This window comes from Rutilus rutilus (genome assembly GCF_951802725.1).
Source record: "Rutilus rutilus genome assembly, chromosome: 21".
Classification (NCBI taxonomy): domain Eukaryota; kingdom Metazoa; phylum Chordata; class Actinopteri; order Cypriniformes; family Leuciscidae; genus Rutilus; species Rutilus rutilus.
Genome location: NC_140226.1, coordinates 12546911 through 12570715, shown reverse-complemented (window position 1 = coordinate 12570715; position 23805 = coordinate 12546911). Strand labels below are relative to the sequence as shown.

At 38.0% G+C, this 23805-nt stretch overlaps 1 protein-coding gene across 2 annotated transcripts in view; it reads left to right on the top strand.

Moving 5' to 3' along the window:
* snap25b (synaptosome associated protein 25b) overlaps positions 1-23805 on the top strand; it is a 55508-nt gene that overhangs the window by 13751 nt on the left and 17952 nt on the right. For both annotated transcript variants that reach the window (XM_084393109.1, XM_084393110.1), the window contains exons 2-4: positions 9028-9157; positions 11689-11730; positions 13659-13707. In XM_084393109.1, the coding sequence (XP_084249235.1) occupies positions 9086-9157; positions 11689-11730; positions 13659-13707 (163 nt within the window). In that variant the 5' untranslated portion in view covers positions 9028-9085. The remainder of the gene's footprint in view (positions 1-9027; positions 9158-11688; positions 11731-13658; positions 13708-23805) is intronic.

Here is a 23805-nt window from a genome sequence, read left to right as displayed (position 1 = left end):
TAAGACTCATTTGGATGCTGTTTATCACACATTGTGTTCTGTGAAAATGTCAGATCACTCTGAGTACTCGAGTGTTAATTATTCTGCTTATTTTATATTCACAATAGCAGCTGAGTCATTAATGTGGTTTTGGTCTGCCATTAACATTAAGCATCACATTTCGAGGGTCGCTTTTGCATCAGCTCTTTATCAAAGGTGTCTGTGAAAAATCTGCTAAAACGTTGAACTGAGGGTTATTTGATGCAGAAATGAAATTATGTGTCTTTTTCAATCGAGATGGATTTGATGGCTGAATCAAAATATGTCAAAACCAAACCTTTTGAACCATGTTTTTGTTCAGCGCTGGTTCAGGTCTTTATTCATAATAATCGTCAAGATTTATCACCATCACATTGAATACAAATGGAGATGGTAAATGTTGTATAGAGACAACAGCACAGAAGTAATAATGGCTATATGCAGAGACACTAAAGGTTTTTCTTTTCTCTCTATTAAATGGACGTATAAATGGATGTATAGTTTTTGTCATTTGTGCAACATAGTTTTATGCTGTCACTCATGAATATAAAAGAGCAATCTCCTCCAAAATAATAATCACAAGACGCATGGTATAATAATAGAGCGGTGTTGCTGTTTTCTATGTGGCCAGAGTTCAACAAACCTGTTTCTCAATGTCAAGGTTGCCGTATATGTCAACCTTGTGCTTGCCCTTCACGTCAGAGGTGGTTTGCACGACACAACATTTGCCAAAGGGCTAAACGAAATTACCTTTTGCATTATGAAGAGAGAACTGCAATGCGCATGCCCTTATATTGCTATCTACTGGTGTGGTTTGGTTAATACAAATGTGTTTTCATTAAACCCTCATTTTTGTGGGTTGCATAATTCTCCCTCAGAATTTGAAAATGATTAAGAGTCTTTAGTAGGAAAGTAGCTCTATGATTGGCATTTTAACTGTTTTAAAATGCCTTGTAGTTGAGTAAAAATTCAGGACTGTTTTCCTGTCTGGATTACAAGAAAAGCAAAGTACGCACACGGCTGCCACGTTTGGGTGGCGATGTAGTTTTTCTCCTGGGGTGTGGATTAACTAAGCTGGGTTGGCGGATAAGCCACGTCCTTGAAGAACAATGATTTACAAGATGGCCTGTGCATCCATGGCTTTGTAGAGACAAGGCTAGAAAATGCTCGCCAATGAGAAAGCCATTGCTCTTGTTCCCTATCAGACACATCATCCATTATTAATGGAATACTGAATTAGGATGGCTCAGGAGAGATAGTAATGGAGTGAGAGATGGAGAGAAAGCACATCGATGAGACTGACGTCGTATACAGTGTAAATGGACCTCTAATTTCTTGTTTATCACTTAGAGAAGATGCATTGAGAAAAATCACATTAGTGTCCATCTCAAAGACCATACAATCTCACTTCTGTTGGATGTTGCTTTAAAGGGGTGGTATAATGCCCTTTTCACAAGATGTAAAGTAAGTATTTGATGTCCACAGAGTGTGTACGTGAAGTTTTAGCTCAAAATACCCCACATATATTTTTATATAGCATGTTAAAATTGTCACTTTTTGAGGGTTAGCAAAAACACACCGATTTTGTGTCTGTCCCTTTAAATGCAAATGAGCTGCTGCTTCCGTCACAGAGGGCGGAGCTACAACAGCTCGTGTCCTTTTACCTCACACATGCACTGAAAATGTCAAAACTTTTAGCATTTTATTTTCAAACCGGAGTCAGACAAAGATGGAGAGACTTAAGAAGAAGTGACAACGTAGAAAGCAACAGGACTTTTCTGAACGGTTAGTTGAAGAATTTATGCAGCTGATGTGGAGTTAACTATCTTCTAGTCATTGATTAGCATATTGTGTCATGATAAATCGTGTTCCCGGGGACGGGGTTTATGTAAATCTTAGGGTTTGTGATGTCACTAACCCGGGAGGAATGTCGTGTAGGCCTAGTACCAGGCGTTTGTTGTAGTCCTTAAAAAGCTATTTCTTTAAAAGCAAATATCTTCCTTTGCTTTGAACTTTAGCGTTGGAATTTTGCAGACATTGTTTATTCTTAAACAGCAACATTACACACTAACTAAAGTTAGAAAAGTGAAATCATAATCAACCACCCCTTTAATAATTTTTTTGAAAGCACTCATAATGAGTCATGTGCAATAAAATGAATCAAATGCAATAATAACAATAGATACTTAAAAGTTTGCGGTTGGTAAGGTTTTTGTAATGTTTTAATAGAAGTCTGTTAGCTTACCAAGGCTGAATTTATTTAATCAAAAATACAGTTAAAAAAAAAAAAAAAACGTTATATTGTAAAATATTATGACAATTAAAAAATAAATTATTTTTTATTTTAATATATTTTAAAAGGTAGTTTATGAAACTATTCTAATTCTAATTAAGAAACCATTCTAATTAGCTGATTTTGGTGCTTAAATATATATTTTTTATTATTATTAATGTTGAAAACAGTTGTGCTGCTTAATATTTTTGTGGAAACCGTGATACATTTTTTAGGATTCTTCAGTGAATAGAACGTTCAAAAAGACATACAATGTTCTGTCATGAAACTCTAGATAGCGCAGGCTGATAGGTCCTAAACTCAATCTGCTTGCAACCACATCATTCTCTATAGGGCACAGCTGATTGGTTCCTGCTGTATCAGTAGCCAATGAGCTCACTACTCAATCTTTAAATGCTTGGTCAGCATTTGCTGTATCAGTTGCAGTGCACTTTCAGAAACCCTCCACCTTCCCCAGCTCCACCTGTATAGATCTGTTACGGGTAATTCATGTACGCTATACAGAAGCAGCATTTCTTACTTTCTCACAGCAGCGTGTCTTGTGTGTATTGGCAGTAGCAATTCCTGTACTTGCTCAATTCTGCCAAGGCCAAACTTATCAACACTTTTAAATACATCACCATGTCAAACACTCAGAGAGTTGTCACGACAGAACAGCATTTATTTGAATAAGAAATCTTTTGTAACAATATAAATGTATTTCTTGTCGCTTTTAATCAGTTTAATGCATCCTTGCTCAAAATAAAAATAGAATTTTCTATAAAAAAATAAAAAATGTTTTAAACTTTTGAACGGTATGTATTCCGTCCTGCTAGCGGGACGTTTAAGTTTACTTCAATACATTACAATTAAATCCTAACCTAATCATGACAAACTATAAATCGTTGGAAAGGTCTAAGGCTCCTAAATAGATATTTTAGCCCTGTTTTTTGTTAGAAATTATGTAGGAACAGAAATAGATGAATTTATGACAAGAGTGCACCTCAGAAAATCTACAGTTTTGACCTTTGTCACAAAAAGTTGACGCACACACTTTTAATAATTGAAACGTTGGTTTTCATGCTAAAAGTTCGTAATATAACATATAATCTAGTATTTGTCAATAAAAAATTATTAAATTATATTATCCTTTAAAAATTATAATATATATATATATATTATCCTCTAAAATATAATATTATCCTTTTTATCGCTTTTTTTATTACATTACATATTTTAGGAGTTGTCATAAATTAGGTAACATTTGAAAGCTTACGATCTCAGAATTCATCCTGTGAAAACCATTTTGAAATTGGACATTGCGTTACCATAGAAACAGTACTCTAAATTATTTGATCAGGCTCCTCCCCTTTTGGGCATCATTATGTTTCATAATTTATGATCAAAATCTTTTCTAATCTTGACAAAACACATATTGTCAGAAAGGTCTGAGTCTCAAGGTTCCATATTTTGTGACAGAAGTGTTATTTGGACAGAAATTTATTAATTTGTTATGGCAGAATGCATACAATTAAATTCAATGGAATTCAATGTCACCCGGTGGCTATTTCCGGTATTACGCCTAAACAAAACCTCATGGGAACTTAAATTTTTGTGATATCAACTTCAAATTTAGAACACAACTTCGTTAGATATATGGCTTTGATTTTATAGTAATTTTATAGTAAAACTATTTTGTAAAATATATATTTTATATAAAAGAAAAAATATTAAATAAATTATATTTGATTTAATGTAAATTTAAACTTCCATAACTTTTTCATACTTAAATTTTTCAGCAATAATCTGCTATTTTTTCCCTTTAAAACAAGACCAAACTTAAGTCTATACTCCAAAGCATTCTTGAATTACAACCATTTAAGCTTGAATAGTGCATTTTAATGTCCATTCTCAAAAAGGGGGTGACAGTTAAGGGGTTAAAAGCATTTGTGAAATAACATAGCAGTGATAAATGTTTCAAACAGTGCTATGCTACTTTGTTGCCACATAAACTCAGCATGTTGCAGGATTGATTCAGAAAGTGACGTCAAATTCTGGAAAGTAAAAATGGTTATGTTGCATTATTCATCCAGTTTTGTATAAAAATGTCAGTTCTTGCCAGTACAATAATCCAAGTGCATAATAATTAAAGAAAGAGATGTAGTATGTGATCCAGGTATTATATTGTGCGCAGTACACTGTATAATCCAGAAACAGCAAGAGATTCTGAACACAGCCTATGTCAATGATGTGTTTGGACAAGGTCACCTGTGACCTTCAAATTTAACTGTTAGTCGTAAATGTCAAGTTTAACAAGAGTGCTTTAAATAACCGGCAAGTACTGTTGTTCTCTCCAGGAAGCACAGGGATGGACAACAAAAAAATATGGTTTTACTGAACTGAGGTGTTTTCTACAGAAAGAAAAGCACACACCATGGCACACTCTCTAGGGAGTTTGTGATTATTTTTGCTCTAACGTCTGAAAAATATTTCATTATTTTGTGTTAGATGGTGACGGATATACAAACCACATCCCAACAATTAGTTTCAAATGCCGTTCACTGCACTCGCAAAAGAACAAAATAAAAGCGTAATTCATTTTTCATGCGCTGCACTCCATGCTGTTTTATGGCCATGAAACATTAAATATCTGTCGACTCATGTAGCAAAAATAGTTCTTACCGCTCACTGCTCTTACCGACAGAAGATTTCAGCCTCTGCCACATAGAAATCAGTCTGCGTAGCACATCATGGGCTTGACCTCAGCATCCTCACACATTATAAAATCACAATGACAAACTTTGCTCTAGGCTTCTGGATGCTTTTAGATTCATTCCTGAGCCATCATTTTCATGTGCTGTAGATGAATGAAAGTCTGTCAGTATATCTTTAGTGACTGCTGTAAGTATTGTAAGAAATTTCATTTTCCCCCCTTAAGATGTGGCTCTTTCGGAACGTAATTGGCACTTGAGGAGTCTTGGCGATTACTTTTTGAGGCGTTACATTTCCAGTGTGATGGTGGAAGTGTGAGACATGGCAGTTTGAGGTTTCTTCACAAATGATTCTTTTATAACAGCTTCCATAGAAAGAACTGGAACAAGAAATAGCTTTTGAGGATGACACAGGGAGTGGGAATCTTAATACTATATGTGCTCCATATAGACTGACCTATTTCCACTTTTATAGATTTGTCTGTTTTCTTGCCATGCAAATATTAACATGCCTTTGAGTTCGTCCAGATTAATATAAATTCTGAACTATTAAAAGTAATCTATTCCCTAAATGTGTTTTTTGTACTTGAAACTTTAATAATGCTTTAAAATGATTTACATTTTAGTAAATCTGAGAGTCAATCCCAAAAAGAATCAGTTCTGAGGCATTGAGAATCAAGAGTTGATTCCACGAGGGACTTTACTGAAGGGCCTGGCACATCCTTGATTACCAAACTACTGCACATCCCAGGAAAGCCTAGTCGTGGGGATTTTGATTAATTCCAGTGACTTTGAATGAATAGTTTGATTCGGTTCAACAAAAACATTTGTTCAGATTCAGTTTGCTGATTGATTCTGTGATCATTACAACATAAGGTGAGCGACTGAGTGTTATGAATGAGTCACTCTACAGATTCGTTCAATAACATTGAGCAAAATAGCATAACAGCACTAATAAAATATGGATTTTAAAAGGACGGCAGCTATACTATCATAAAACATAGAGGTAGTTTATTAATTTCCACTAGTGCTTCGTCAGAGGAGGCGGCTGAGCCTCATGAACGGAGCTGATCGAGTTTTAAAGAGTCAAGCGCCCATTGGTAAAGTCATCGCATCACTGCAGAAGCTCTGGATGCTATAAACAGTCAGTGTTCTGAGACATGCGCTTATGACTGCACATGCACGTTGGCTGGTCCAGCCTGAAAAATGCTGGGGTTCTTTCCGTCATGATTTGAGAATTAAGTAACAAAATTTATGAGACAGTTGTTGTCAGATTTCATTAGTGATTTGATTTCAAATATGACATTTATTTGTACGCTTGGTGAACAGCTTTTGGAGAATTTGATGTTTCCCCATTCAAAGAGATAGGAGCTGTACTCGCATGGCTGAAAAAGCTGCCCGAGAAGCGTTTCAAAGATGGCCGCCGAGTGAAATGACTTACCTAAAGGGAATTTGGTTTTAATCGTTGCATGAATGTTAGAGGAGGCTGACAGCTTAAAAAATTTCTAGTTCTGTCATGAAACTCTAAATGGCGCAGGCTGATAGGTCCTTAAAGGGTTAGTTCACCCAAAAATGAAAATTCTGTCAGTAATTACTCACCCTCATGTTGTTCCAACCCCGTAAGACCTTCGTTCATCTTCGGAACACAAATTAAGATATTTTTGATGAAATCTGAGAGCTGTCTCTCTCCTCCATAGACTTCTAGGTGACCGAAACTTGCCGGCCCAGAAAATGTATTAAAGAGATCGTTAATATAGTCCAAGTGACTACAGTGGCTCAATCTTAAGTATATCAAGCGACGAGAATACTTTTTGTGCGCAAAAACAAACAAAAATAACGACTTTATTCCACTATTCATTTCCTTCTCTCTGGGCCTCGAGTTGGTTCACGTAGTGTTTTTGCGCAGCGCGTCTGTGTTACACGTCACCACGTAGGCTCACTATTGGCCGACGCTGGTCATGTGTGTGATGCGTGTGACGTACAACACAGACGCGCTGTGGCCCAGAGAGAAGGAAATGAATAGTGGAATAAAGTCATTATTTTTGTTGTTTTTGCGCACAAAAAGTATTCTTGTCGCTTGATATACAGCCTCATGCAGCAGATCAGCAGCCTTCCGGCTTGACGCTCTGTATGAATGTGATTCTTTAGTTTAATCTAATTGTCCTATAATAGAGAATAGAGTAAGTTAATTACTCATGATTTCTCTGGACCTCTCACCACTGGAGCGGAGAGAGAGATATATAGAGCAGCCAGGGAGAAGATGGAGTATCAGAGGTCTGCTGCCTTTTCCAGTTGGCACAGGACGAATGCCTAATGACAGAGAGGACCGGCAGCAGTTACAGCAGATTTCTGGCAATATATTTACATGACTTGATGCCAACTCACACTTGATTAAAGTAACATTGCCTGGAATTCTTGGCACCATCCAAGCGGACAAAAAAAAGTGTTGACTGTTGTTACTGTAGCTAAACTGGCAAAATGCTAGCAATGCTAAGGTCATCAAATGACTCATTTTAAAGCATTATTAGTGGTTTTGGATAGAAATGTGTGTTGAATGCATAAATGAACTGTAATATATTGCCTCTATTGGCATGAAACCGATATTGCAATAGTCTTTTCTTCCTTATTGTGATGAATATCCGAGTGAAACGGCTTCTCGAACAAGAAAAGAAATGTAGGGTGGTACTTGATTTTGTCCATCTGGAATTGATTAGATGGTTGGATTGTTGTGGTTTGCTATTGGCTGATCTCATGTGAGTGACAGGTTGCCCCGCCCTCACGTCAGTAAACACATCACCAGTATTTTGTTTAAAGATTACAAGAGCACATGCATTTGAAAAAAATAATGATGTGCACGGATGTATCATTTATAATAGATACTGCAATATTCCATAAAAACACAAGAATTGACCTTTTGATTTTATGGTGACTTTAAAGAGACACATTCTATACTTAGGTGGAAGATCTTGACAAAATCTTTGATTGGTCCATATGATGATCAACAGTAGGCGGATCAAACATCTTCCGTGCCAGGAAATGAGGAATATAAGGGAAACATGCCAGTGCCAGGATGCCAAGATGATGCTGTAGCCAACATTACACACTTGTATCCAATGCTTTTCTGCATTTAAACTAGATTATAAAAGCATCTTTATATGTTTGTGCTCTAGTTTCAGTGAAAACGCAAATAATCTCCATGGTACATGAGACACACTGTGGCATTTATGAAAGCATTCAAGACCCTTAACATAGATGCTTGTGACATTTGTATATTTTTTTCTGCGAACACTCTTTAAAATGACCCTGTGGTCAGTCTAGATAGGGCATTTGTCTTTCAAGTCAACATTAAAAGGTACTCAGGACCCATTTCATATCTGTGATCAGATGTATTTTTAGACTATGTAGGATGGTGCTTAATTTGATCCAGCATAAAATGATTAGATGGATATCATATTGGTGACATCAGCCAAAATGAAAGTTGTTTCATAGGCAGAGCAAGTTGTTACAGTTGGATTAAATATTACAAAGACATTTTTTTTTTTTTTATAATGTTCACCAATGAATTGTGCACAATATGATCAGGAATGTGCTTTTAGAAAATGAATATGGTCAGTTTTGATTTTATGTTGACTGGGCTGCAGTAGCCTATTTTTGGTAGTAGTAATGAATTTATAATGCAATCCTCATTACACATATTCCAGGATATCTCTCTCTCTCTCTCTCTCTCTCTCTCTCTATCTCTCTCTCTCGTGAGCGTTATGAAACCCGAGTTCTTGAATTGATGAGTCAATCTGAATATATTGACTGCCACGCAATGCCTGCCCTATCATTGTCTTCAAATAGAAATGGAATAAAATGCAGATGTTCATTGCTCTGTGTGAGTCACTTATAAATTCTGATTATTCATTCAGCAATATGTTATTGAACTTTTTTGTGCACTGCTGTACCAGATACATCTGGAGTAATCGTTTTGGTGTGTATTTGTTGACATAGCCTAACACACAGCATTTTTCATCTCTTTTCCAGCCTTCAAGTAAGAGCTACACTTCCCAATTAGAGGCGAGTACCTCATCCCTCCACAGCCATGGCAGACGATTCCGACATGCGCAATGAGCTTTCGGACATGCAGGCCAGAGCTGATCAGCTGGGCGATGAGGTAAGTACACCTTCAACCTCCATGGGCGACGCAGGTCTAAAAATAAACCCTTAATATGACAGCATCTGTATATAAATAGACCTGTCCCAGCGTGAAGGAGAATGAACACACCGTGACTTCCAGACGTTCAGTAGAAGACTGAAACACTCTAAAGAGCATCCATGAATTAATAAATCCGTTTTGTGCAAAAAGAAGCGTCTATATTAAGACTGCTCATCCATTTGTCATGGAGCAGGGGAGGCTGCTTGGTTACCAGAAGCAGTGAGAGGTTCAGCGAGAATTCAGGAATCAGCGAGAGGTTCTCCACACCGCACTCGTTTCAGACAGAAACGGCCTCCCTCACAGCACCTGCCCAGTGGGGGTTCTGCACCGGCTTTGATAGACCTTTAATCACACTGGCCTCCTGCTGAACAATCAGAACTTTGACACACAACTCCATGTGGGAGGGTTAACCATGTCATCCAAATAGTATTGCACATGGGATTTTTATTAACATGGCCCAGACAGTTCACCCAGAAATAAAAATTCTGTGATCGTTTACTCACACCCTTATGTCGCTCCAAACTGGTATGCAACAGGTGAAGATATTTTCAAGAATTTATTGTACCCATTGGACTAGTTATCAAAAAGTGTTGAGAGGTTGTCACCTCTGATTGGCCATCGTGTTGACGTGCTCAACATATATGCCTGTGATTGGCTACAATTACCAACAATGACATCTTTGACACTCTTCACTGAGCGCTTACACGGATGCACACGGGAGCGTTTCAAAAGCAGGCGTCTATCAGCGGATCCCTAATATATCCGCTGATGGACGGATCCACTCGTAGACGCCGCTTTCGAACGCTCCCGGCTGTATCTGTGTAAGCTCTCAATGAAGAGTGTCAAAGACAACATGTTTTTGAAGAGTTGATCATTGTAGCCAATCAGAGACATATATGTTGAGCACGTCAACACAATGTCCAATCAGAGGTGTTTAAGAATCCGTTCGACAGCGTTCAAAATGCTAGAGGGAAATGCTGGTATCGTCACATTTTTTACATTTCAGTACCGGTTTGGTACTGAAGTCGGTACTTTTGACAACTCTACATTGGACCCCATTAACTTTCATTGTATGGACTTTTTTCTATGCATGGACTATTCCTTTAAGAAAGCACTTTTTATCTCAATCAATCCAAAAATAATATAATTTTTGTTTTAACACTGCTTGACAGTGTTGGGGAATAGCTAACCACAAGTAGTGACGCTACTAACTTAACTAAATTTTTCAGTAGCTTAACTGTATCTCAGTTGCTTCGTCGGTAACCAACAATTTTTTCCAGCAAGTAGCGATGTACCGCGACCAAAAGCTAAATTCCGTTTTGTGTTTTGACGAATTGCAATTTTTTAAAGAAGTGCAGTGTCTTCTTCTGACGAGATCGCAAACTAAAATTGTGCATTACCACCATCTATTGTTGATATTTCACATTAATTGACTAGTAAAGGTTACGCTTTTGTTATGTAATCTATGCAAACCAAAGATAAAACACTATCTGCATCAATGACAAAGCACAAATTTAAGGACGCTCATACAGGTGAGTATACAGAATAATTATACTGCTTTATTGCACTCTATATTGAATGTCTATTTCTGTTTAAAATTACAATGATGAATCAGTGTTTCCTATTAATTACATTGACTAATCTGTCCCGCCACAGTTTCGTAATGAACCTAAAGATCACTAACGTTGTGTTTTGCGCCATTGCTTTGGCAAAGCATCTGTCAATCGAACATAAAACGAATTTGCGATATAGCTTAGTGCACTTATCACACGGCAAAAGGCTATGATTTATTTAAATAGGTGTATAGCTTAGTTTGTTGTGCCGGGTTTCAGAGCGAAGTGCACTGTGTTCACACACCTGTATTTCCAATTTTGCATGCATTTTGTTCTTGCCATGATGTTACATTTGTTGCAATTTTGCTCTTTGACAAACAGTCAGTTTGAGGTATATATTTGAGTATTGTGTGTGTCTTTGAATAGTTTGGATACATTAAAAACATGAAAAAAAACTACACACTTCACCTTCAAGGCCTCACAATGACTAGGTGGTGTATGGTTCCATATGATATATGGTATGACGCTTAATGATAGCTCTTAAAAAAGAAAATAGAGATCACAATAATGATCTTTTATCCTAGCCTGCTATTGAGCGTCCTGTGGCGCTGCGCAGTCATATTTCTTCAGCTCAGATATATACACTGGACTGGAATGGGAGAGCTTTAAATATTCATGAGTGGATAATACTATCTTGAGCTTTCTTTGAAGGAACAGGAAGGAAGGAAATGGCTGTACATTCAGTTCAGTCTGAACTTGGCAGCCATTAGTAACATGCTGTCGGAACTGACATAATGAACATTATGGCCTTGTATCAACTGTGGTGCCTCAACACATTGCATTCAAATAACAATATGAAAACCCATACAACAAGCAGGGTTGTATTAACTGTTGAGGTTATTGTGAGTAATAATAAGTATATTTTTCTTTCTACAGTCTTTGGAGAGTACTCGCCGCATGCTGCAGCTGGTCGAAGAGGTAAGATATTGAGTTAACTGAGTGATAGCAATAAACTGGAAATTATACACAGTGATCACATATTCAAGCTCAGTTTGGCTGTATGTGAAAAGCTGTTTTTACTAAGAGGTTGTTTCGCTGCTTGTTTTCATGGCCTCTGAAGGTCAGAAGTCGAGACAGTGAAATAGCACCAAATTTCCGCTCTGTGATAAAAATCAATAATGATTTCAGAGAAACTCCATCTATGTGTAACTGATAGGGCAGTGTCGAGACACAGGAGAGAAAATGAGTCTTTCTAGTGTCTAATAGGGATCAAAAACCCCTGACCCCACATGTGGAGAGGAGATACTGTTCAGAAAAGATTGTGGTTGGTTTGGCATTATAAAGACCAGAAACCTGATTTTACCTGAAAATATATAAATCATATGGTTTATTTTATTTATTTTTTAAAGTTCAGCAAAGAGTGGAGCTCGCACACGTAATAGTAGAATATACTTTATTTATGGCCAAATGCAAAAGACGGAAAAAATAAATATTATATAAGGCCAAAAGCAATGACAAATATACCAGACTGCGCAAAAAAATGACAAAACAATGTACAAAATGTATGCAGAAATTATACAAAGATCACATTATTTCACAATTATACTAGTTGCACTTGGCCTCTATCTGTTTTTGCTGTTATTTATTTTCACAAGGTTTTCTGCGTATTTTATAATGGACAAATTATATAAAATTATGTCAGTATGTTATATATATATATAATATTATTTTCAACAATGCTGCATTTATTTGATCAGAAATAAATTAAAACAGTAATATTGTGAAATATTATAATAACTTAAAAACATTTTAAACATTAAAATAAATGTAAAATATGTTTTCTATATTAATATTTAAAAATGTATATGTTGAAAGCATTTTTTCAGTTCTTTTGTTGAATAGAAATAACAATTATTTGAAATGGATTTTTTTGCAGCAATGTGTTTACAAAGATTTTATTGTATTTTTCAATCAATTTAATGCATCCCTGCTGAATAAAAGTATCCATTTCTTTTAAACAAAAATAAATAAATTACTGATCCTATAGCTGAATGCTAGTGTATGTAGTATATTTGGTCTGTATATTGATGGTTATTGAAAACAGTACCAGATGTAGTAAATTAAATCTTGAAATTGGTTATCCAAATTTCTGAACAAATCATTCCCCCGCTCCGTTTAGCCGTTGTTGAAAGAAAATTGCATACTTGGGTTGCTAATGAACTTCAAAGTTCAGCAGTGCTGAACAAATATAATGCTTCCATCAGGTACTTGCATCTGATTTCATATTAGGTGCTTCCAGTTTCCATTATGCCACATGTCACTTTGATTAAATGCTGAGCACATACCTGTTATTATTACTATAAAACGAGTTGATGAGTGGGGATATTTGACTAAATGAAGTAAAAATGTTTAAATTGCATGTGAAGAGATTCCCTTTATGTCTACTTGGTGCTATAACCGCTGCACTGCTTGATAATCTAGTTACAATAATGAGGTGTTGTGGGATTCGGAATAAGATAATCAGCTGTTTTATTTGGGTCAATAGAACAGCGTGTGCCTCAGAGAACTCGTCATATTGCACACACATCCTCTCGTACCTTCAGAGTTCAATCCAGTGCTCTGTTTACAATTCTGAACTAATTTTAGCTCTGTACTGTCTGCCACCTCGTTGCCTTCTTTTAATTTCCTGCCAAAAAAAAAAAAAAAACACTTGTGAAGAATTTCAATAGTTGTGATAAAGCTGCGGGCTACTGTCTGTCCTCTGCCGAGACTCTTTTATTCCCTGCTGTTCTTTTATCATCTTATATCTGATCTGAATATATGTGAATGTCATCTTCACCTTTAGGCTTCTCTCATTTGTTTGTTATTTCCTCTTTTTTCTTGCTTTGCCATTCTTGGTGGATTAGAGTAAAGATGCTGGTATCAGAACTTTGGTTATGCTGGATGAACAGGGAGGTAAGTTACGGCGAAAAACACATTGTGGAATCATGTAATGAGGTTGTTCAGTAAGTCATTTTTATTTGCTTATTTTAAACTTAACTGTCTAGAGGTTACGCACAATGCTTTTCTAGATGAGCTATTTTGCAGATTAAAGAAATATGCATAATGACGATTTAAACATATGATCGTAAACATCAGGCCGTCTTGTCAAAAGTGAAGCTTTGAGAGTCATGTAAGAGGTAAAATGAACGATCGATGTTGCTGGTAATGACAAACCGCTCTCCTTTTCACCAGATGAAATATATCTGTGTACAATCCCTGGGGTGAAAGACTTTGCAGTTGACACTTATTGCCATTTTAGGATAATTAGGCAAACACACTCAATTCCACAAACAGCATAGGCATTTTAATGAATAATAAAGCAATAATTGATTTCTCAATGATGTGACACTTTAATAGAAGCAGTCACATCTCTATTGATAAATTAAGCCCTTATGTTGCTTGAGGCTTTATTCGGTTTTATGTGGATAGTACGAAGTGTAGAGTTCCTTTCCCCATGGAAGAGAAATTTTAATTAGTCTGTCAAAACAACATACAGCCCTTCCTCTCGTTGTGTTTAATTATATATGTTGTGTTCCTCAGACTGCCTCAGGACAATCCATTTCCTACCTTAAATGATCCCGCAACCTTTCTTGGCTCCAGTTTTAGAGCAGAACAACAGCACGTCCCATACGTAAAGCTGTGCTCTGATTGCTGCATGCAATAGTCTCCTAGAGCTCAGGAGGATTCCAGTTTGCAGTTCACTAGACATAAAGGGAGCAATCAAAATGGTCTTCTTCTTTTTTTTACTAAATGCCCATTCCTGCTGTAACAACCTGAAGTCGGTTGTCTAACTCAAGGGCACAGTGGTAGAAGCTCATTAATCACATTTCAGCCTAAAACCTCTGGGTACTTTCCCAAAGGTATGCTACTCCATCTGTTTTATTTACGGGTAGAACATGTTGAGATTTTACATTCTTTGAAAAATCCTTGCATTTTACAAGCAAGACTTATAACTTATAACTTATAACTTATAACTAAGCACATACATTTCTTTACCATATTGAATTCTTTGCTACCAAGAGTGGGGTTTGAACACACAAGGCAATACTGTATGCTTTCTCTAATCTCTATCAGATAAAACAGCTTCCCTGCATTAATTCATTCAAGAGTTGACATTCATTACCAGAAGTGGGGTTTGAACCCACAAGGACATTTGTCCATTGGATCTTAAGTCCAACGCCTTAACCACTCAGCCATCCTGGTCGCTTTGATCTAGTTGTAGATGCCGAAATTGCTCCTTTGATATACATTCAAAATTATATTGTCTTTATAATATAAAGCAGCAATCTTGAACTACTTCTTGCTAGAATAGATCACTGTTACCAGGAGTGGGGTTTGAACCCACGAGGACATTTGTCCATTGGATCTTAAGTCCAACGCCTTAACCACTCGGCCATCCTGGTCGCTTTGAGCTTGTTGTAGATGCCGAAATTGCTCCTTTGATATACATTCAAAATTATATTGTCTTTATAATATAAAGCAGCATTCTTGAACTACTTCTTGCTAGAATAGATCACTGTTACCAGGAGTGGGGTTTGAACCCACGAGGACATTTGTCCATTGGATCTTAAGTCCAACGCCTTAACCACTCGGCCATCCTGGTCATTTTGCTCTATTTGTAGAGGCCAAATTGCTCCTTTGATATACATTCAAAATTATATTGTCTTTATAATATAAAGCAGCAATCTTGAACTACTTCTTGCTAGAATAGATCACTGTTACCAGGAGTGGGGTTTGAACCCACGAGGACATTTGTCCATTGGATCTTAAGTCCAACGCCTTAACCACTCGGCCATCCTGGTCGCTTTGATCTAGTTGTAGAGGCCAAATTGCTCCTTTGATATACATTCAAATTGATCTCTTCTTCATAATATAAAGCAGCCTTCCTGAGCTAATTCATGCTAGAATAGATCACTGTTACCAGGAGTGGGGTTTGAACCCACGAGGACATTTGTCCATTGGATCTTAAGTCCAACGCCTTAACCACTCGGCCATCCTGGTCATTTTGCTCTATTTGTAGAGGCCAAATTGCTCCTTTGATATACATTCAAAATTATATTGTCTTTATAATATAAAGCAGCAATCTTGAACTACTTCTTGCTAGAATAGATCACTGTTACCAGGAGTGGGGTTTGAACCCACGAGGACATTTGTCCATTGGATCTTAAGTCCAACGCCTTAACCACTCGGCCAACCTGGTCGCTTTGAGCTTGTTGTAGATGCCGAAATTGCTCCTTTGATATACATTCAAAATTATCTTGTCTTTATAATATAAAGCAGCAATCTTGAACTACTTCTTGCTAGAATAGATCTCTGTTACCAGGAGTGGGGTTTGAACCCACGAGGACATTTGTCCATTGGATCTTAAGTCCAACGCCTTAACCACTCGGCCATCCTGGTCATTTTGCTCTATTTGTAGAGGCCAAATTGCTCCTTTGATATACATTCAAAATTATATTGTCTTCATAATATAAAGCAGCCTTCCTGAGCTAATTCATGCTAGAATAGATCACTGTTACCAGGAGTGGGGTTTGAACCCACGAGGACATTTGTCCATTGGATCTTAAGTCCAACGCCTTAACCACTCGGCCATCCTGGTCATTTTGCTCTATTTGTAGAGGCCAAATTGCTCCTTTGATATACATTCAAAATTATATTGTCTTTATAATATAAAGCAGCAATCTTGAACTACTTCTTGCTAGAAAAGATCACTGTTACCAGAAGTGGGGTTTGAACCCACGAGGACATTTGTCCATTGGATCTTAAGTCCAACGCCTTAACCACTCGGCCATCCTGGTCGCTTTGAGCTTGTTGTAGATGCCGAAATTGCTCCTTTGATATACATTCAAAATTATATTGTCTTTATAATATAAAGCAGCAATCTTGAACTACTTCTTGCTAGAATAGATCTCTGTTACCAGGAGTGGGGTTTGAACCCACGAGGACATTTGTCCATTGGATCTTAAGTCCAACGCCTTAACCACTCGGCCATCCTGGTCGCTTTGAGCTTGTTGTAGATGCCGAAATTGCTCCTTTGATATACATTCAAAATTATATTGTCTTTATAATATAAAGCAGCATTCTTGAACTACTTCTTGCTAGAATAGATCACTGTTACCAGGAGTGGGGTTTGAACCCACGAGGACATTTGTCCATTGGATCTTAAGTCCAACGCCTTAACCACTCGGCCATCCTGGTCATTTTGCTCTATTTGTAGAGGCCAAATTGCTCCTTTGATATACATTCAAAATTATATTGTCTTTATAATATAAAGCAGCAATCTTGAACTACTTCTTGCTAGAATAGATCACTGTTACCAGGAGTGGGGTTTGAACCCACGAGGACATTTGTCCATTGGATCTTAAGTCCAACGCCTTAACCACTCGGCCAACCTGGTCGCTTTGAGCTTGTTGTAGATGCCGAAATTGCTCCTTTGATATACATTCAAAATTATCTTGTCTTTATAATATAAAGCAGCAATCTTGAACTACTTCTTGCTAGAATAGATCTCTGTTACCAGGAGTGGGGTTTGAACCCACGAGGACATTTGTCCATTGGATCTTAAGTCCAACGCCTTAACCACTCGGCCATCCTGGTCGCTTTGATCTAGTTGTAGAGGCCAAATTGCTCCTTTGATATACATTCAAATTGATCTCTTCTTCATAATATAAAGCAGCCTTCCTGAGCTAATTCATGCTAGAATAGATCACTGTTACCAGGAGTGGGGTTTGAACCCACGAGGACATTTGTCCATTGGATCTTAAGTCCAACGCCTTAACCACTCGGCCATCCTGGTCATTTTGCTCTATTTGTAGAGGCCAAATTGCTCCTTTGATATACATTCAAAATTATATTGTCTTTATAATATAAAGCAGCAATCTTGAACTACTTCTTGCTAGAAAAGATCACTGTTACCAGAAGTGGGGTTTGAACCCACGAGGACATTTGTCCATTGGATCTTAAGTCCAACGCCTTAACCACTCGGCCATCCTGGTCGCTTTGAGCTTGTTGTAGATGCCGAAATTGCTCCTTTGATATACATTCAAAATTATATTGTCTTTATAATATAAAGCAGCAATCTTGAACTACTTCTTGCTAGAATAGATCTCTGTTACCAGGAGTGGGGTTTGAACCCACGAGGACATTTGTCCATTGGATCTTAAGTCCAACGCCTTAACCACTCGGCCATCCTGGTCGCTTTGATCTAGTTGTAGAGGCCAAATTGCTCCTTTGATATACATTCAAATTGATCTCTTCTTCATAATATAAAGCAGCAATCTTGAACTACTTCTTGCTAGAATAGATCTCTGTTACCAGGAGTGGGGTTTGAACCCACGAGGACATTTGTCCATTGGATCTTAAGTCCAACGCCTTAACCACTCGGCCATCCTGGTCGCTTTGATCTAGTTGTAGAGGCCAAATTGCTCCTTTGATATACATTCAAATTGATCTCTTCTTCATAATATAAAGCAGCCTTCCTGAGCTAATTCATGCTAGAATAGATCACTGTTACCAGGAGTGGGGTTTGAACCCACGAGGACATTTGTCCATTGGATCTTAAGTCCAACGCCTTAACCACTCGGCCATCCTGGTCATTTTGCTCTATTTGTAGAGGCCAAATTGCTCCTTTGATATACATTCAAAATTATATTGTCTTTATAATATAAAGCAGCAATCTTGAACTACTTCTTGCTAGAAAAGATCACTGTTACCAGAAGTGGGGTTTGAACCCACGAGGACATTTGTCCATTGGATCTTAAGTCCAACGCCTTAACCACTCGGCCATCCTGGTCGCTTTGAGCTTGTTGTAGATGCCGAAATTGCTCCTTTGATATACATTCAAAATTATATTGTCTTTATAATATAAAGCAGCAATCTTGAACTACTTCTTGCTAGAATAGATCTCTGTTACCAGGAGTGGGGTTTGAACCCACGAGGACATTTGTCCATTGGATCTTAAGTCCAACGCCTTAACCACTCGGCCATCCTGGTCGCTTTGATCTAGTTGTAGAGGCCAAATTGCTCCTTTGATATACATTCAAATTGATCTCTTCTTCATAATATAAAGCAGCCTTCCTGAGCTAATTCATGCTAGAATAGATCACTGTTACCAGGAGTGGGGTTTGAACCCACGAGGACATTTGTCCATTGGATCTTAAGTCCAACGCCTTAACCACTCGGCCATCCTGGTCATTTTTCTCTATTTGTAGAGGCCAAATTGCTCCTTTGATATACATTCAAAATTATATTGTCTTTATAATATAAAGCAGCAATCTTGAACTACTTCTTGCTAGAAAAGATCACTGTTACCAGGAGTGGGGTTTGAACCCACGAGGACATTTGTCCATTGGATCTTAAGTCCAACGCCTTAACCACTCGGCCATCCTGGTCGCTTTGAGCTTGTTGTAGATGCCGAAATTGCTCCTTTGATATACATTCAAAATTATATTGTCTTTATAATATAAAGCAGCAATCTTGAACTACTTCTTGCTAGAATAGATCACTGTTACCAGGAGTGGGGTTTGAACCCACGAGGACATTTGTCCATTGGATCTTAAGTCCAACGCCTTAACCACTCGGCCATCCTGGTCGCTTTGAGCTTGTTGTGGATGCCGAAATTGCTCCTTTGATATACATTCAAAATTATATTGTCTTTATAATATAAAGCAGCATTCTTGAACTACTTCTTGCTAGAATAGATCACTGTTACCAGGAGTGGGGTTTGAACCCACGAGGACATTTGTCCATTGGATCTTAAAGGGATACTCCACTTTTTTCGGAAATAAGCTCATTTTACATCTCCCCCAGAGTTAAACAGTTGAGTTTTACCGTTTTAGAATCCATTCAGCCGAACTCCGGTTCTGACGGTACCACTTTTAGCATAGCTTAGCACAGATCATTGATTCTGATTAGTCCAGTAGCATTTCTTTCAAAATGACCAAAAAGTTTCAATATTTTTCCTATTTAAAACTTGACTCTTCTGTAGTTAAACCGTGTACTAAGATCGACGGAAAATGAAAAGTTGCGATTTTCTAGGCTGATATGGCTAGGAACTACTCTCATTCCAGCGTAATAATCAAGGAACTGTGTGTCTGTACCATGGGTGCAGCAGGCGTAATGATATGACGCAGCGCCTGAAAATAGTCCCCAGCTCGGTAACTTCTTCCAACGTGACCGGGACTAAGTTTGTCTAACCTATTAGACCTATTTTCAGGCGCTGCGTCATATCACTACGCCTGCTGCACTCATGGTACAGCCGCACAGTTCCTTGATTATTACGCTGGAATGAGAGTAGTTCCTAGTCATATAGGCTTAGAAAATCGCAACTTTTCATTTTCCGTCGATCTTAGTACACGGTTTAACTACAGAAGAGTCAAGTTTTAAATAGGAAAAATATTGAAACTCTTTGGTCATTTTGAAAGAAATGCTACTGGACTAATCAGAATCAATGATCTGTGCTAAGCTATGCTAAAAGTGGTACCGTCAGACCCGGAGTTCGGCTGAATGGATTCTAAAACGGTAAAACTCAACTGTTTAACTCTGGGGGAGATGTAAAATGAGCTTATTTCCGAAAAAAGTGGAGTATCCCTTTAAGTCCAACGCCTTAACCACTCGGCCATCCTGGTCGCTTTGAGCTTGTTGTAGATGCCGAAATTGCTCCTTTGATATACATTCAAAATTATATTGTCTTTATAATATAAAGCAGCAATCTTGAACTACTTCTTGCTAGAATAGATCTCTGTTACCAGGAGTGGGGTTTGAACCCACGAGGACATTTGTCCATTGGATCTTAAGTCCAACGCCTTAACCACTCGGCCATCCTGGTCGCTTTGATCTAGTTGTAGAGGCCAAATTGCTCCTTTGATATACATTCAAATTGATCTCTTCTTCATAATATAAAGCAGCCTTCCTGAGCTAATTCATGCTAGAATAGATCACTGTTACCAGGAGTGGGGTTTGAACCCACGAGGACATTTGTCCATTGGATCTTAAGTCCAACGCCTTAACCACTCGGCCATCCTGGTCGCTTTGATCTAGTTGTAGAGGCCAAATTGCTCCTTTGATATACATTCAAATTGATCTCTTCTTCATAATATAAAGCAGCCTTCCTGAGCTAATTCATGCTAGAATAGATCACTGTTACCAGGAGTGGGGTTTGAACCCACGAGGACATTTGTCCATTGGATCTTAAGTCCAACGCCTTAACCACTCGGCCATCCTGGTCATTTTGCTCTATTTGTAGAGGCCAAATTGCTCCTTTGATATACATTCAAAATTATATTGTCTTTATAATATAAAGCAGCAATCTTGAACTACTTCTTGCTAGAATAGATCACTGTTACCAGGAGTGGGGTTTGAACCCACGAGGACATTTGTCCATTGGATCTTAAGTCCAACGCCTTAACCACTCGGCCAACCTGGTCGCTTTGAGCTTGTTGTGGATGCCGAAATTGCTCCTTTGATATACATTCAAAATTATCTTGTCTTTATAATATAAAGCAGCAATCTTGAACTACTTCTTGCTAGAATAGATCTCTGTTACCAGGAGTGGGGTTTGAACCCACGAGGACATTTGTCCATTGGATCTTAAGTCCAACGCCTTAACCACTCGGCCATCCTGGTCATTTTGCTCTATTTGTAGAGGCCAAATTGCTCCTTTGATATACATTCAAAATTATATTGTCTTCATAATATAAAGCAGCCTTCCTGAGCTAATTCATGCTAGAATAGATCACTGTTACCAGGAGTGGGGTTTGAACCCACGAGGACATTTGTCCATTGGATCTTAAGTCCAACGCCTTAACCACTCGGCCATCCTGGTCATTTTGCTCTATTTGTAGAGGCCAAATTGCTCCTTTGATATACATTCAAAATTATATTGTCTTTATAATATAAAGCAGCAATCTTGAACTACTTCTTGCTAGAAAAGATCACTGTTACCAGAAGTGGGGTTTGAACCCACGAGGACATTTGTCCATTGGATCTTAAGTCCAACGCCTTAACCACTCGGCCATCCTGGTCGCTTTGAGCTTGTTGTAGATGCCGAAATTGCTCCTTTGATATACATTCAAAATTATATTGTCTTTATAATATAAAGCAGCAATCTTGAACTACTTCTTGCTAGAATAGATCTCTGTTACCAGGAGTGGGGTTTGAACCCACGAGGACATTTGTCCATTGGATCTTAAGTCCAACGCCTTAACCACTCGGCCATCCTGGTCGCTTTGAGCTTGTTGTAGATGCCGAAATTGCTCCTTTGATATACATTCAAAATTATATTGTCTTTATAATATAAAGCAGCATTCTTGAACTACTTCTTGCTAGAATAGATCACTGTTACCAGGAGTGGGGTTTGAACCCACGAGGACATTTGTCCATTGGATCTTAAGTCCAACGCCTTAACCACTCGGCCATCCTGGTCATTTTGCTCTATTTGTAGAGGCCAAATTGCTCCTTTGATATACATTCAAAATTATATTGTCTTTATAATATAAAGCAGCAATCTTGAACTACTTCTTGCTAGAATAGATCACTGTTACCAGGAGTGGGGTTTGAACCCACGAGGACATTTGTCCATTGGATCTTAAGTCCAACGCCTTAACCACTCGGCCAACCTGGTCGCTTTGAGCTTGTTGTAGATGCCGAAATTGCTCCTTTGATATACATTCAAAATTATCTTGTCTTTATAATATAAAGCAGCAATCTTGAACTACTTCTTGCTAGAATAGATCTCTGTTACCAGGAGTGGGGTTTGAACCCACGAGGACATTTGTCCATTGGATCTTAAGTCCAACGCCTTAACCACTCGGCCATCCTGGTCGCTTTGATCTAGTTGTAGAGGCCAAATTGCTCCTTTGATATACATTCAAATTGATCTCTTCTTCATAATATAAAGCAGCCTTCCTGAGCTAATTCATGCTAGAATAGATCACTGTTACCAGGAGTGGGGTTTGAACCCACGAGGACATTTGTCCATTGGATCTTAAGTCCAACGCCTTAACCACTCGGCCATCCTGGTCATTTTGCTCTATTTGTAGAGGCCAAATTGCTCCTTTGATATACATTCAAAATTATATTGTCTTTATAATATAAAGCAGCAATCTTGAACTACTTCTTGCTAGAAAAGATCACTGTTACCAGAAGTGGGGTTTGAACCCACGAGGACATTTGTCCATTGGATCTTAAGTCCAACGCCTTAACCACTCGGCCATCCTGGTCGCTTTGAGCTTGTTGTAGATGCCGAAATTGCTCCTTTGATATACATTCAAAATTATATTGTCTTTATAATATAAAGCAGCAATCTTGAACTACTTCTTGCTAGAATAGATCTCTGTTACCAGGAGTGGGGTTTGAACCCACGAGGACATTTGTCCATTGGATCTTAAGTCCAACGCCTTAACCACTCGGCCATCCTGGTCGCTTTGATCTAGTTGTAGAGGCCAAATTGCTCCTTTGATATACATTCAAATTGATCTCTTCTTCATAATATAAAGCAGCAATCTTGAACTACTTCTTGCTAGAATAGATCTCTGTTACCAGGAGTGGGGTTTGAACCCACGAGGACATTTGTCCATTGGATCTTAAGTCCAACGCCTTAACCACTCGGCCATCCTGGTCGCTTTGATCTAGTTGTAGAGGCCAAATTGCTCCTTTGATATACATTCAAATTGATCTCTTCTTCATAATATAAAGCAGCCTTCCTGAGCTAATTCATGCTAGAATAGATCACTGTTACCAGGAGTGGGGTTTGAACCCACGAGGACATTTGTCCATTGGATCTTAAGTCCAACGCCTTAACCACTCGGCCATCCTGGTCATTTTGCTCTATTTGTAGAGGCCAAATTGCTCCTTTGATATACATTCAAAATTATATTGTCTTTATAATATAAAGCAGCAATCTTGAACTACTTCTTGCTAGAAAAGATCACTGTTACCAGAAGTGGGGTTTGAACCCACGAGGACATTTGTCCATTGGATCTTAAGTCCAACGCCTTAACCACTCGGCCATCC